Below are 16401 nucleotides of genomic sequence, written 5' to 3'. Positions count from 1 at the left end.
CACAAATTAATAAGAAGTAAGATAATTGTTTATAAAACATACGCTCTTTTGAAATACTGCTTATCCGCTTAAGATACAAGAAATTTACAGCTGCTAAATTTTGCAAAAGTAGAAATCAGATGTTTTCTTTGTGGCACTTGGTTACCAGAAAGCAAGCTCATCTCTTAGCAACAGATTGTTATTGTTAAAAAAAAGACACAAGATTTCTTCTGCTCTTTCAAAATATCATTTACTATTTATCAAGAATTGCACATTTGGTGAATTTTTCAGAATAGTGAAAATGTTTGTCATTATTGGTAAATGTATTGTAAAAACAGACATTCAACACAAAAGTAAAAATCTGACTTTCACTTAGTGGCACTTTGTTACCAGAAAACATGCTCATCTCTTAGCGACAGATTGTTATTGTTCAAAAATGCATATGATTTCTTCTCTTTTGAAATATCACTTACTACTTAACAAGGATTGTGGATTTGGTGAATTTTGCAGAAAAGTTTAAATGTTTGTCATTGGTGTTAGATATACACTGCTCAAAAAAAATAAAGGGAACACTCAAATAACACATCCTAGATCTGAATGAATGAAATATTCTCATTGAATACTTTGTTCTGTACAAAGTTGAATGTGCCGACAACAAAATCACACAAAAATCATCAATGGAAATCAAATTTATTAACCAATGGAGGCCTGGATTTGGAGCCACACACAAAATTAAAGTGGAATGTTCCCTTTATTTTTTGAGCAGTATATTATAAAACAGTTATTCAATACAAAAGTAAAAATCTGATTCATACTTGGTGGCAGTTCGTTACCAGAAAAAAAAGCTAATTTCTTAACACTAAATTAATAAGAAGTAATGTTATTGTTTATAAAACATAAGCAATTTTGAAATACTGCTTATAATGCTCATCTGCAGTAACTGTAAATTCTTTTGCAAAATTTACAGTTTGTAAATTTTTCAAAACTAAAAATCATATGTTTACTTCGTGGCACTTTACCAGTAAGCATGGTCATTTCTTAGCAACAGATTGTTTTTGTTCAAAAAGCATATGATTTCTTCTTCTCACTTTGGTGAATTTTGCAGAATAGTGAAAATGTTTGACTTTGGTTCTGAATATTTTATAAAAACAGACATTCAATACAAACATAAAAATCTGATTTTCACTTTGTGGTACCAGTAAACACTGTTATCTCTTAGCAACAGATTATTATTGTTCAAAAAAACATAAGATTCCTTCTGAAAAAATCTGATGAAAGAGTCTGAAATAAAAATAAAATAAAAATGTCAGAAATAATTACCATGAACACAACTCAGACATTAGGCATTATAGAAATTAGTCAGCTTATAGAAACATCTCTTTAGGGAAACTGACAATTGTCAGTGTTCAAATTCAAAGATACATCTTTGAATTTGACTAAAGTGTTTAATTAACATTGTATTTTTAACATACAACACCAACACTGGTAATCTAACACTTTTGATTATGCTCTGTAGATTTCGATTCATTCCCTAAAACGATTTATTATGGAAAGAATTTTTGTCTTTCCATTTAATATTGTCCTTAAATGCTGGTTCTCTAAGATGCAAATACAAGTAAAATGTCTTGCCTAGGAAAAAAGCTGTATTGTACAATTATTTTGCGGTAGTTAACTGCCAGTCGTCAGTCTTGATTATGACAACAGAAGAAAACATCAAATTGATAATATCCTACTGTATTTTGGAATAACAGTATGTTACTGCTGGAATTTCGCCGTAAATTTGGTTCTATCTTCTGGTTGTATCCGACTCAGTGTTTTTTTTCTCTGTGCTTACAACTAAGATGGGCTTCGTGTAAACTCTACCATACATCTTTGAGTGTCCATCAAACTATGTTTGTCAATCATTCTGCCAATAAAACTAGCAGCCAAATTATCTCTTTTTTTCCTTCCAAAGTTTTGATCTCCACATCACTAGAATATCTATCTTCCTCTTTCTGGCTGCCTTTTGAAGTCTCCCCACTTCACTATCTGCAGTGGCGCAGCTTTCCTTACATGTCACTCAGAAGTTGTTTTATGTTTTATAATTCATGCCTGCTCACGCATACACTTTTTTTTTTTTTTTACACACTCTTCCCTTTACCATCTGTTGAGGCAGTTCAGGGTATGGCCTTTCACCCCCTCTCATCTATTAGTCCCCTTGTCCATCTTCTGCCAGGGTCTCTGCTCGGGCCGTTGTCATGCATAAGGTCCTTTTGTTTCTGCTTGTAGCTTTGCAAACTGTTGTGTGAATTATATAGCCTAGATTAAGGTCAACGCACCAAGGCCCTCTGTTTCAAAGTTTGTGGTGTCATTCGCCAAATACTTGCATCAATAATACAACTCCCATACACATATACACTCATGTTTATTTGTTACAGGTTTTGCTCAGACCACACAAATTTTTATAGGTGCAAGTCCAACCACAAACTCTTTATGTCCCCATTAAAATTTGATTGGGAGTATTTTATGTTGCTATTTGCCTGAGCTTATAGAGGCTTAAACATTCAAATCCTTTTTCACATTTTTTGTGAAAACGTTACTTACTTTTAATTCATGTATTCTAATATAATACTCAATGTACATGTTGTGTATGTGTCCATGTAAACACTGACTTGAACTATGTGAATTAGGGATGGGTAAGTACTGTTTGTTATTGGAGGTGAGTATCTTAATAAAAGTCATTTATTGTGATAATTCTAAATTTCAACAATGTTTGCACACTTCCAAAACTGAACAGTTGTTTAGGATTGCTAGCTTAACTAAACATTTTCAAGTGTTGATGTCATAAATATTGATGTATTTTAAAATATGGTTGAGTAAAATAATTGTTCATTGTTTAGCAGTACAGTGGCACAGCTTCCTGTAACTCCTCTACTGGAGCAGCCTATTTGGTAATGTTCAGGTTTTATTTTTAGAGCACTCATTGTTGATTGCAAGGCTCTTGCTGCATGCAGCAGTCGACATGTAGCCAAAAGGGCTGTGATGCATTTTTGAATTGAAGTTTTTGTTCTTCTTTTCATTATCGCAGTAAAATAAAAAAAATACAAAAACATGATAACATTTTTGGTTTATATAATGTGAATGTGTGATTTACTACACAACTGTTATCCAAAATAGCCTTCGGCCTCTTGTCCCACTCCACAATGTTTTAAGACTGCTGTGCAGGCCATGTACATTGCTGTCCTACTTCATGCCATCAGCAGAGGCTAACTATTTCAAAGAAAAACACTTCTACGGCACCACCCCTCTCACAGTACTTGACCTATCTGAACCTGTGGGACTCCTGCCAGATGTATTTGTTTTTGTGTTTGCTCCTGAGGGATCAGGTGAAGTGCCACTCAGTTTCAGGCTTGATTACAGAGGTGTGCTGAGCATAGTAACAGCATTTGTGGGTGATATACACAAATATGGTGATGTTTTTAGACCTAAATAAAATGTTGTTCCACTTTCCACTTTGGCTTTTAACTGAAGTCTCTATTTGAAATCAGCAACAGTCCAAATATTATTGCTGTCCAGTAAATCACAACCATCTAAAACAGTCCTGTTGGAATCTCTAAAATCCTTTTTTTTTCTTTTTTTTTTTTTTTGGAAAATACATAATGCTCTCCCTTCCCTCCCTCCCTTTAATGAGCACTCAGAGCAGGAAAGCAAGAACACGTCCTCACAATGCTGCTCTCATCATGGTTCTTGACCAGAAATTTTAACTGAATAACATTGGGAAACGTCAGATCAAAGCAAAAACCAAACAAAAAAGGAAATCATATGCAAAATCCTTAACAATTCATTTCAATTTAAAATTGACCTTTAACTGGAGCCTTCTTTTATATAAAAGTGCTGCAGCTTTAAAGGAAAGCAACAATATATCAAGCAGGTTTGTAGTTCAAGAAAAGCAACTCCATTAAGTTTAGTTATGCCACTATGATCATTAGCGTTGGTATTGTGGTCTTCGTTCTTAGTGAAACTTCTTTGATCAAATCTCTTTTTGAGATGCTGTCAGAGGTTTTGTTTCTGAAAGCAAATAATTTAAAGAAATGCTGCTAGTGTCTGTTCAAGCAGCTAGTGTCTGTGGGTGGCGGGGAAAGGAACACACTGGTTTGGACTGCGTGGGTTTGTGGATAGATCCTGCTGTGTTTGAGCTGCATTTCTCTCTTTTTTTTTTCCTCTTATTCTCACCTCCATTAGTTGTGCCATGTGGTGTGAGTGTTTGTGTGTGTCAGTATATGTGCATCGTGAGTATTTGTGAAGTACCATTCTGCCTACTTGCAGACGTTTCAGTTGACATTTTCTCTAGCAGCTACATTTAACTCGAATTAACTTTCTTTTTTTTTTTTGTTCAACAACAGTGCGTTGCTAGTAGCATCTTAAGTAGGTCTCAAGTGACATTGCATCTCTAACTAAAGGTTTAGTCCATTTACTGCCGAAAACCACTTAAGAGTGTAAGCATTTGAAAACATATCTTTCCTCCACAACAAATTACATCCAAATCTGTTTAAACCTGTTAATGGTTTCTCCAGGTAGAAAAAAAAAGATAATTAATTGGAGTTGTAGAAATTATGGCAATTTTTTTGGAAAAGGAAAAAATGAGGAGCGAGTCTTTGTAGCTGGGATGAAAGCAGAGGAATGGATGGAGCCTGATGAAAGAAAGGAAAACTAAAGGGAGGGAAGCTCTTGGAAGCTTTTTAATGTGAGCGTTGATGGAAAACTGTTACAGGAAAATAGAGAATAGTTGGACGATATGAGGGAATATGCACATGATGAATAGAAAGATATTCTGCGACCGGGAGGGATGGGTTATGGTAGAACAGTTCATGCTTTATAAATGGATTTCTCCCCAGAAATGAATATTTAAAGAAGCAAAGTAAGTTATATATCTGTTTTAAAATGAGGGATGATACATTAAATACAGTTTTATTTTTCTGGAACATCAGTTAGCAGAAATTCAAAGTTTATTTAGTTTTCCTGACATTTTTTAATAACAAAAGCTTCTCAGAGAGAAATAAGAAGCTGTCATCGTTGGTGTCTCACACAATTCATTGGTAGAGCAGGTTCTCCGTGAGCTGAGGCCTCAGTCCTCTACGCAGCTGTCCTGGGTTCGATTCCCGTCCCTGGGCAATTTACTGCATGTCTTCCCATTCTTTCTCTGCCCTACTTCCTACTTCAGCTAGTGATGAATAAAAGTCACTAGTGCCACAGATCCTTTAAAATATTAATAATATTGGTAAATTTTTCTGTATTCTGATACCCTTTGTACCTCAACATGAGCCTCCTAAGTACATGGTTTGCTGCATCACTCATAAATGATAGAGATGAGTGTTAAACATCAGACTCATTTGTGATAAAAGATTTTACTTCTTTTTTTTTTATTATTCTTATCTTTGTCCAAACTAATAAAAATCTCTATTTTTGTTGAGGTGTAAATGTGGGACAACATGCTGAAAAAAAAAAGATCTCCTAGCAGTTATGCAATTACTATTTTAAAATCTTAAGACACCACAATAAATATTCAGTTCTTTGAAGTGATTTAAAGGCACAACAAAATATGCATTTTCTAGCTGGAAAGGAAGATAAGACACCCTTCCCCTTAGTAGTTAGCAATTGTTTGGCCCTTTGGCTAAAACAGCTTCACTACTCTTCCCATAGCCATCCACCATCCATCAGCCTCTGACAACGGTCGAAGCAGCCAAACGTCGAAAAGCAACGTTTGGCTGCTTCTCACTTTCAGCTGTTAGATGTTTGATGGGTTTCTTGCATGTACAGTCCACTTTATGTCACCCCACAGCATCTCAGTGAGATCAAGATCTAGCCTTTAGGGTAAACCTTCTTCAACATCCTGAATAATGACTTTCTAACCATGTCAACACATCTCTGTGTAATCCGAGCCTGCTGGAATTAAATATAGTTATGTCCTCAGCTATTCTTTACCAAAAGGAGGTTTTGTTTATTTATTTTGTTTAGTAATTTTAAAAGATTTTTTTTTAATTTAAGTTAACATTTCTTATCCATGTATCCTAATAAGTTAGAAAAACACACAGACTCTTATAGGGTGTCCTAACTTCTTCACATGACAGTAGGCTAATTGACAGTCTTGGAATAAAAAGGGGAAAAGGAGCAATTTTCCTTTCTCTTTGCCAGTGTTTACATGTTTTCATTTCTGTCAACATGACAATAAAGTGAAACAAAATAAAAATTTCTACTCATCGATTTTTGAACACCCACAAAAAACATTTCTCATTATTTTTAATATTTTAAACCACTTGTTTATTCTTTTTCAATACTTGTTTCAGATGAGAACATCCAATTACCAAAACATTCATGGATCTGTCTGACTCACAAATAATTTAGTTTGACACTGTGTGAAGACAGCTTGTTGTTGATATGTTGTCAGTTTCTATTTATTAAAGCACAACTTTTAGGAAAAGAAATTACGTGAACATTTTTAATTTCTCTTTGTTATTGATTTATCATTTCAATAAACACGAGGAAACAAAGTGTAATTTTGCATTCGTACATTTTTTTTTTACCATATAAAAGAAAAACAATTCATATTTCAATTCAATATTTTGTACTTTCAAATAAAACTTAAGTAAGCAATTGTTTTGCTGTTTTTCATTTGTAGTTTCTGAAGAGAAAATTCAATCAATGAGGCATGCTTAGTCTCAGAACAACTAAAGTGCATATAAAAGGGAAATGATAAAAGAGAAAGTAGTTTTCACAGCAATAAAGATTTAAAGGCTGAGAACAAAAAAATTTTTATAAGTTGCATAAAAGAAGAAGGGAAAGAAAATAAACATGTGGTTGTGTAAAGCTATCAATAGTAGCAGGTGGTGAGCCCCACTGTGAGCTTTGGACTGCCTGCTTTCTCTGATCTGATAAAACAGCCACTCTATTTATTCAGCAGCCTTCTCCTCCACACGCAGACTACGTTGTGTGGACTATAATATTCCTGTTATTAATATTTTTATAATACTAGCATGCTTCCCTTCACTCATTATGGCTCCCCATTGATTGCTACAAAAACATCTTCACGCCCCTCTGCGTGTTATTTTAATAAACTTGTGCACATTTGCTCGCTCACATATTTCTGTCTCTTTATGAGTAGCTCTTTACTTCCACCCGTTCCTCCTCTGCTCCACATCCATCATCTCCAAGGCGACCACCGCACGATGGCACAGGCCTCATGAAGATTAGCTGTTCTCTCTCATGTCCCTTCGTTCTGCCTCCCAACAGTCGTTCTGTCTGTTGAATTCTCACACCGCGCCGTCAGCATCCAGCCGTACACCTGATCCCTTCTGCTCCTTTTTTACTGATCGAGATCTAGAAAACATGTGAGGGATTCCTTCTTGCCAACCTTTGGCTGGACTTTGACTTCGTTTGCTTTGCTTAGGAGGAATTTGTCCAGGTAAACTTGGATGGATGGATGGATGGATGGATGGATGGATGGATGGATGGATGGATGGATGGATGGATGGATGGATGGATGGATGGATGGATGGATGGATGGATGGATGGATGGATGGATGGATGGATGGATGGATGGATGGATGGATGGATGGATGGATGGATGGATGGATGGATGGATGGATGGATGGATGTTCTTTTAGTCTGCGATTAAAACTTGTCATCTCGAACAGTAACAGTAATGGGCAACAATGAAACTTGGATAATTACATTTTCTACATTAAGTTAATGTTCACTTGACTGCTTTTTAATGATGAATTCCAATATTGTGATTATTGTTTGCTTTAGATGAAACTGGCCGATTGTACAAAATCAGAACAGTCTAGATTACACTGTTGAGGGCTTCTTTTTATCCTACAAAGTTGGCATCGATTGCAAGGCTGTGGAATATTTGAAACATAAAATAAACTGTGGCTAATAGTTGTGCAAATTGGCTGGATTTTGGCCTATGCACACTAACATGCCATTCTCCGAGGAATACCTACACACTCATTTGTGTAAATGTTGTTTTAATCCGCTAACTAAGTCTGGCAAAAAAAAAGAGAAGTATTAATTTAAATAAATACATATGAGGAAAAAAGGAATTCAATTGAAAGTGATCAGATTAATGCTTATTAAACAAAAGTTTTTTAATTTAGATTTTTCAGTATTTACTCTTTCAATCTCTAGTCAGGGCCGATCAATGCGTTAAGACGATACCATATTTCATAACTGCTACATTCTCGTACTGCTCTCTCTACTCTTGAATTATTTGCTGTTATTTCACCTTTTACCTTTATGTTCTCTAAGTTCTTTTCCTCTGGATTGAATCAACAGCTGGACTGATGTTATTTTTAGGTGTTGCACCTTCCTGGAAGTCTGTGTCAGCTGAGATACTGCTGCCAATGACTTGGTGTTCTCTTTCTAAGGACAATATATTTGGCCCCACCTCTTTAATGTGTCTTTCTCCTAAACACAACAGTGGCCTGAGCTTCTGCTAGGACTAACTGTATGAGCTTTCATTTATCCTATAGCCTTTAGAAGTTGTTCTTCTGCCTTTAATTCTGTTTTCTCAAAGCTCCAGTCAGTTGTGGCAGATGGCTGCTCACATTGAGCCAGGTTCTGCTGGAGGATTTTTATTTTTTTATTTAAAGGGGAGTTTGTTTTACGGTGTCACCACATGGATGCTCAGTGTGCGGGTTTCTTGCCACAATGACAAATCATTGTAATCAACCGTCCAACATGTTCGTCAAGGAGGAGTGATTTCTGCAAGTCAGTGACTCGATGCAGTCAGCTGAGCTTCCTTATATATTAAGCGTTTTGACCGATTTGAATAATAAACTAATATTAAATTCTGCCATGATGAGTAGGATCGGTTTGGAATGTATGGATCTGTCTAAACGACTCAATCGAATTTACTCTTTTTGGCTTGATCTTGAGACGATATTTGCTGTGAATTTGCACCAAATGAATACACCTGAATTGAATTGTACAGAGCTAAATTGAACTGAATTGAATTGTTTTTTATAAAGCATTTACAGCCCTTGCCACTCTTAGTTACGATCAGTCCCAGCTCCTGTCTCTGTCCCTCCTGATAGGAGCTAAGAACCGAGTGCTGTTAGCACTGAGCAGAGAAGACATTTATTGATTCTTTGCTGGTCTATTATTTCTATTTTTCGCAAGAAAAAAAGCGAGTGATGCCAGTGTGTTTGTGAAGCAGAGCTTCTTTATATTTGCTGCAGATATTTGTGTGTGAGTGCCTCTGCCGTGTTTGCAGACCGTTAGCTTATGTCTGTGGATGTGCAAACACTCCCAGCATGTCCACGCTGCAGACTGTGGCTTTCATGCTGCTGACAGTTTAGATGTGATCCGCGGCCTGCAAACACAACATCTATCTCCAGTACAACATCCAGCTACACTTCAAACTGCTTGCTAATTGGATGGAAGCTGTCAGGTTAGAGAAAACACATTTCCTCTGTGTTGTTATGTGTTTTTGGACACTTTTTCTTTGGGATATAAATGTATGTTCTTTATAACATTTTTAGCTTTTTTTTTTTTTTTTAACCCAATGATGCTCGCTCACATATCAAAATATTTTTCACGTCATGTAAATGACTTCATTAAGCAAAATAAATTATCAGCAGGGACAGAGATTCTAAAATGTATAGCACCATAAAAGCTATTATTCCAAATATTGATTGTATGACTGTAAAACGTTGCAAAAAAGATTTCTTATATCAGCATGCCTTCACTTATGACTTCTGTTCCAGTATCTGCTGAATTCAAACACAAGGACCTAACGATTTAGTGATGAGGTGAACCCCACTGCAATGTGAATGAAAGGTGGAGGAAATGCCAGGCAGCGTGAAAGTTGTGATTACAAATCAGGGACTTTCCAACAAAGACTGTTTTCCAAATTCTTCCCCAGTAAAAACATGTTTTCTTCTCGTTAAATGACATTTGAAAACACCATATATTATTACATTTGTTGTTTACACCGTTTTTCATGTTCTGAGTGCTATAAATGGAAATATGTTTAAATTTCGGATGTTATTTTATAAAACAAAACTAACATATTCCTTCTACTCAAACACCTACACACTTCTTGCTAAATCAGAGAAACGTACATTCAGTTTCAGTAACTACCCACTTCAGCAAAAATAAGACATAAACACATGATAAACTCAATAGTTGTCATCAGCCTATTCGTTGTATCTGGGGAAAAATGTGAGTAACACACATACATTTCTACTTTTATTTAATGACATGGAAGAAAGTTCAAGATACTGCTACTTTCTGACTTTCATTCCTTCTTAGCTTTATCGTTTATGCATTATGAGTTCTGATTTCTCTTCAAAGAAATGTTTTAGTCAGCATAAATGGCTTGAATAAATGTTCAGTAACCCTGCATCTCGTTTCAGCTGTGAATTTTTGAGTGTTGGAGCGGGGATGTCACATATTGATTATTTGACTTATGACATTATTATTTTTTTTTCAAAGACTCCAGTTATTCATGTGCAGAGAAAACTAGTTCCTCTCCTTCATCAACTAAAACGCTTCAATTCTGACACCATCATTCTTATTGATGAGCGTTATAGCAGCGTACATCACCGGCTGTGGTTCTTTCTGTGAGCTTTCTACGTACAGCGACAATCAGATCAGGACAGAAAATAACAGTGGCCAATAGTGTCTGACATCCACTGCAAGCATCAATGTAAAGCATCAAACCTCTTAGGTTATGAGAGAAAACACAGAGGGATTAGACAAGAGATTTCCCCTTATTCAGTGGGGGTTAGTTTTTTAAAATGCTGCGTTTATAAAAGACCTGTTTGATCATTCAGACTAATCTAATTGTAGCTTGGTGTCATCTGTCTAATAAGGTTTGCCGCTTTTAGCTTGAAAACTGTATTTTCAAGTCCATGTTACCTAAATAAGAGTGAAGGGCGGCACTCACATCTAATGTCTTTAATGGCTCCAAACAGTTTAATTTATTTTTATTTTAGTGCAGCACGTTGTGGTGAGGACAGTGACGCATTACTCTGCTCCATGTAGTCACTACAGCATGTTCTCTGGCCTCTCATTAAAAGTACTTTAAGCTGTACGATTGGTATGACAGAAACTTTCATCAGTTTTGAAAGAGTCACTTTTTAAAACTTTTTGAATGCCTTGATGTTTGTGACGAACCCCTGCTTTGGGCCTGCATATCCTCTGCATTGTCTTCCCTCTGTCAGGACTGCAAGAACAAAGTTTTTTTTTTCTTGCCAGGACATTTCATACCTCATAGGAACTCAAGTGCAAAACTCCTCTGCATATGTCTCTCTCCCACTGCAGCACATTTACTTTATATTTTTCGGGACACAGAACAAGAAAAACGTTCTGCCCAGAATATGCATTAACAATGAGCTGCAAAAACTCCCAAATCAGAGCTCCCCCTGGGAAAGAGAACAAAGTTCCCTGTTCTTGTCTTGCGGAGTATGTATTGGTACTTAATAAGGACCCAAGAAGTAACATTCTGATTTGGACAACAATGAGATGTGTTCAAGATTTATATAGTCTAAGATATTCCTTCAGTGCACTTTTATTAAAATGCTAATGGTACCTAAGCAGCAGCTGAGATTCAGCTCAGACCTTGAGGTGAAATGTTTGTCTGCCCCCAGCACTTAAGGTGTTGTGCACAAAAAAAAAAAAAAAAAAAAAAAGCTTTCCCTGTCCTTACATTATCCAAGTTTGGATGGCAACAGTCCAAATTTGGACCTGGGGGCACCAAATTGAGTTGTCTGCACTGTGGGGGGTGCCAGGGGTCAATTTGAAATTCAGGTGCTACTTCATACACTATGCATTAGGCATAATATGTGAAAGTGCTGCAACACTCACACACCTGCCACAACACCCCACCTCCACCCAAACACACGCAAGAATAAAAAAAAAAAAAACCAAACAAACACTGTGCTTTCTGTGCATAAACTCTTGCACACATTAGCAGCCACCTTCACACAAAGTGTGGATGTTTATGCACACATGCACATTAATGCCGTCCTCCTTTACGTCTCGGGACGTGAGCGGGGCAGTAAAGCTAAAGCTCCTTGTCACATTTGCCACTCATCTCCAATTCAAAGGCACAGCCTGCGATGCCCTCGGATGCACTTGGCAAGTGAACAGCTAACCTACCCGCCAGCGTATCTGCCTGCCAGCCGGGCTCAGAGGCAGTTAGCATGCCAACTAGCCCACCCAGCAGCCACAAGCTAATGCTTCACTAACCCCATGTTGCCCTGTGTCTCTTCCTCCGACTGGGTGTTTGTTCATGTATTGACACATGGGGGAGTTTAGGTGCACTGTGTTGCATAGTAAAAAGCCAGTCTGTAAGTGTTACTTTTCATCTACATGCAAACACTTAATATTCTTTTGTCTTTAAAAAAAAAAAAAAGCCGGTATGTCACAGGGAAGTAACCACAACGCTGCTTTACTTAATCTCTTCATTTAGTCTGTTCGGAGTTTTGTTCCAAAATTAAAGTCTCAAGTAATTATTAAAGCATGCGAGTCCCTCATATACACTTAATTGGGCAACTGTTAATTATTTTAGCTCTACACCATCAACATTATTCTGTGTGTCCATGGATTACTTTGTTGGAATGAGCTACACCATCTGGTATTAAAAGTATGAATCCAATATTAGCACAACCAAGATGTCTTCTAAGCACAGGGAATTATATTTTACAACAACGGGTTTCATTAGGCCTTTGCTCTCACTTTTATTTTAATATAATAGACTTATTATAGCTTAAGAATTCTCTCAATTTTTCTTTTGAAGTATATAAATAATTCCAGTAACCCAATTAAAAAGGAAAGAAACTCAACAAGTGTTTTATTTATTTGTTTTATATTTATTTATTTATAAATAAATAAATATATTTTTAAAATATATTTTATAATATACCTCAAATGATGATTCATAACCTCTGTTTTGTCCAGTAACTTGATTTTATCAACGTAATCCAAGTGCTTTCCAAAAGTTTAGTTTGTTACCCTTTGTTCTAATCATAAAAACAAAAAAAAAAAAAAATGTATTCTTAGTTTCCCCAAAACTCTCTCTTCCTGTTTTGTCTCATAAACATTTCATGGATCTCCTTATCTCATGGGCTAAATATATTATTACACTCCCACTGTAAGTAGATGTAGATTTTTTGCCCTAAAATTACAATCATTAAAAACACAAAACACTTGAATCCTCAGTAACTGATTCCTAGTGGTGCGACTAGAACCTCACGAAGGGTTAGTGGATCCAGATGTGTAGTTTAATGTTCCCAACAGGTTTTAAAATCTCTATTAGAATAGATAATTAGTGTAAACGGTGGATTGGAGCAGCCCATCTGAGAATTGCTTGAGTTTCAGAGAAAGGTTTGTCTTTTGAGGCACTAACCTTTATGTTGCTATAAATTTGTAGCTTAACAGTAAAGGTAGTTTTTTTAATCCCCTTTATCATAATCTCAATAAACAACAATCACACATTTTTGATGAAATCTTTTGTCTGTTTTCCATCTCCGTCAGCGAGACAGTGGAGAGTCACTGTCATGAAAGTGAACTTTCTCCAAAGGCTACATTTTTCCTTCCTTCGATTGTGTTAACGCTGCTGGAGCTGTGCAGCTGTTCACCCCCAGAAATAACAGGTCAGGCCAAAATTTATGAAGTGGAAAGCTGTTGTACCAATAGAACCACTTCAGACATTCCCTGCAGCTTGTGAATCACTGAATTAGAACTTAAGTATGTTTTTCTATATCTTCTTAAAGCCGCCTGTTTTTCTAAAGGTTGTTTAAAACCAGTTGCTTTAGCTGCAGGCCAGAGACACAAATGGACACACCTCACAGACTCAATATTATCTGTCCACCAGATTACATACAGTCTGTGGGACGCAACTTTCCATCCTTCTTTCTATTTAGTTTAAGGAAAGCCTCAATAGCCTGATGTTTTAACCTAAACCTATTTTTTAAATTGATCAATAAAACGGCTTTTAAAAGCTGACATTTTGGGTTACTTCAAAAAAAAATGCAACTTCTCTAGAGATAGCCATATTATTATCTTTTTTTTTCCTCGTTTTGTTAATCAAAAATGTATTAAACTAAATACATTCTTAATTTGATATTAATTTACACAATACTAAAGCTATGAAATGAAAAGGTTGTGTTAAAGGTTGTAAAAATTATTTCTTTTTTTGTTTTTTTTTTAATCCCCTTTACTTACTGTTAGTTTCTTTCTCTTTAAAGAAGCTCCTGTCTAATGATCCATGTCTCCAGGGTGGAAAGGATAACCTCCTGCTGTGGAAGAAAGTTCTAACAGTTAGAAATTTAATACAGCGCTTTCTTTTTTTTCTTTTCTTTTTTTTCTTTTTTGGCACTGTGCCGCGTGGAGCCTGAGCTTCTGTGTTTATGTGTGAGAGACCGGATTTTTTCCTGGTGCATCCTGGTTCCTGTTAGTTTCCCCTTTGCTTCCAGTAATGCAAATTCATACTTTGACAGTTTCTCCTCTTGTTCACCCTCCCTCTTCCTCTTCCCTCTCCTCCTGTTTTTTGTTTTTTTGTTTTTTGTTTTTTTCCAGAGCGCTGTGACAAATCATGGCTGAGAAATGCAAGGATAGCTGGAACAAGGGGTGCAGTGAAGCAACGAAGAAACAAACATCATATCAAATCCGTCCATTTCTTCTTCTTCTAAATCAACTTTACTTATCTGTCCACACATCTGTTTGGCCACCAATATGTATTAACCACCATTTCTCACATTCCCTTGTTTTTTTTTGTTTTTTTTTTTGTCTTCGTTTTCTTTTTCTGAATCTAACATGTGTTGATTTAATGCCAAGTTGTGCCAGAGCTCGTTCTAAAATAAATTCTCATAATCCGTCGGTGATGAGTTGTGTTTCTTTGTGTCTGCTGTTTGTGTGTGTGTGTGGGTGTGTGCGAGTGAGCGTGTGTGTGTGTGTGTGTGCCCGTGAGCGAGACGTGAGGTGGCGGATGACTGTTTCCTGCCACAGCAGACTAATAATTCTTCCACAAGTGAAAATGGGGTCATGTGTACCCCACTGACAGCTGTGGGGGCCTAGAGGCCTGATTTTGTGCCGTACTTGTGGTTTCATTAAGTGAGAAGAACGGAGAGAAGAGTGAAGGAAATGAGGGATTAATGAAGTGGGGGACAGGTGAACAGTGAATTAATGTGTTTGTGTGCCAGTGTGAGTCTTCACCTTTTTCTTTAACTGCAACACATTCTCTGCTGCTGTTTTTCTTATCGAATGGAAAATACACGAAAAACAGCTGCCACATCCGTCAGACCACCAGACCAAGAGTGACGATTTGTGACAATGGAGAACATGTCGACGGTGCTCGAGAGTCCAGTAGTGGCATGGTTTTAGGGTTTGGATGCAGCTGATTGGTGGTGGAGATACATGCACTTTGAATTAACTGTTCTTGAGCTAATCCGAAGAAAAAATCTTCTCATCTCATTTCTAGCCTAATATACTGATAGGACACTAGCATCAGACCCAATATACGCATATATACAAGGAAATGAAAGCAAATTTGTCCACAAGTTAAACAATTACTAAGAATTTGGAATGGCATGGGGAATAAGTACTGAACATGCTTACAGACGTGTTGAATGCTTTGTACGAGCCTTTTTTCAGTAAAATTTTCTCTGATTCCTTTCGATGCACATTGATTTTCAGTTCTCTCCATCATTTTCAAAGTCAGGATATTGACTGATCCAATGAAGAGTTTCCCCATCTGTGTGTTTGGGAAATTCACACTCGTTTCTTCTTCAGACCCATTTAAAGGAAGTCTTCGTTCACCCTTCTTTCAGTAATACGCTGATGATCCGACCTGCAACTTTCACCTTTTGCATGGCGTTGGAACCGATTCTTCCTCCAAACACGGTGTGTTGGAGCTACAATTTGTTATCCAAGTCTAAAATGCAACACCAAAACAAAACCATGTGGACTCCCAGCTATCATTAAAGCCTGCTATTTAAGGAAAGCTACGGTTTCTTATTTAAAAATCTACAGTGACGACCGGAGGAAGAAAGAATCAGACTAAAGATTTGTCAGCATTTACAAGACTTAGCTTAATTACTAACAAGAAACCAGTTCACTGGTACTGAAGAAAAATTAGCTAAGGTTCCAAGTCCTGCTGCCTGCAGTATCATTCAGGCAGTCCTGGATTCTGCGCGGTAGCAGACATGCTGGCGGGATTCCCGCTGAGGAGAGAGGATATCCCAACAGCTGGACTTTTAGGGTCCATTCAGGGACAAGCTCTTCTACACTGGATTGTCTGTGTGTCAAAACAACTCAAATTAGATGTACGCACATGTTATTCTCGCATCAGTGCAGTCCTTTTCAAACGCTTTGTTGAAAAGATTACGAATACATTGGCTATATCTGACTATATTTAATGAATTGAAAATAATCAAA

At 36.8% G+C, this 16401-nt stretch overlaps 1 protein-coding gene across 3 annotated transcripts in view; it reads left to right on the top strand.

Annotated features, from left to right (window-relative positions):
- The window catches only part of chchd6b (coiled-coil-helix-coiled-coil-helix domain containing 6b), a 65800-nt gene that overhangs the window by 39777 nt on the left and 9622 nt on the right, over positions 1-16401 (top strand). The window contains exon 9 of one of the 3 annotated variants that reach the window (XM_088005489.1): positions 14545-14844. The exons of the other annotated variants lie outside the window; for them this stretch is intronic. Within the exon in view, the coding sequence (XP_087861615.1) occupies positions 14545-14568 (24 nt within the window). The 3' untranslated portion in view covers positions 14569-14844. Of the gene's footprint in view, positions 1-14544; positions 14845-16401 lie in introns of those variants that run through there. 3 annotated transcript variants of the gene reach the window in all.

The sequence above is a fragment of the Poecilia mexicana genome, unplaced genomic scaffold (genome assembly GCF_051168715.1).
Source record: "Poecilia mexicana isolate PSO_F unplaced genomic scaffold, ASM5116871v1 scaffold_5, whole genome shotgun sequence".
NCBI classification, from domain to species: Eukaryota; Metazoa; Chordata; class Actinopteri; order Cyprinodontiformes; family Poeciliidae; genus Poecilia; species Poecilia mexicana.
Note: the sequence above shows the minus strand (reverse complement) of the source record. Positions and strands in the feature narration are given on the sequence as shown.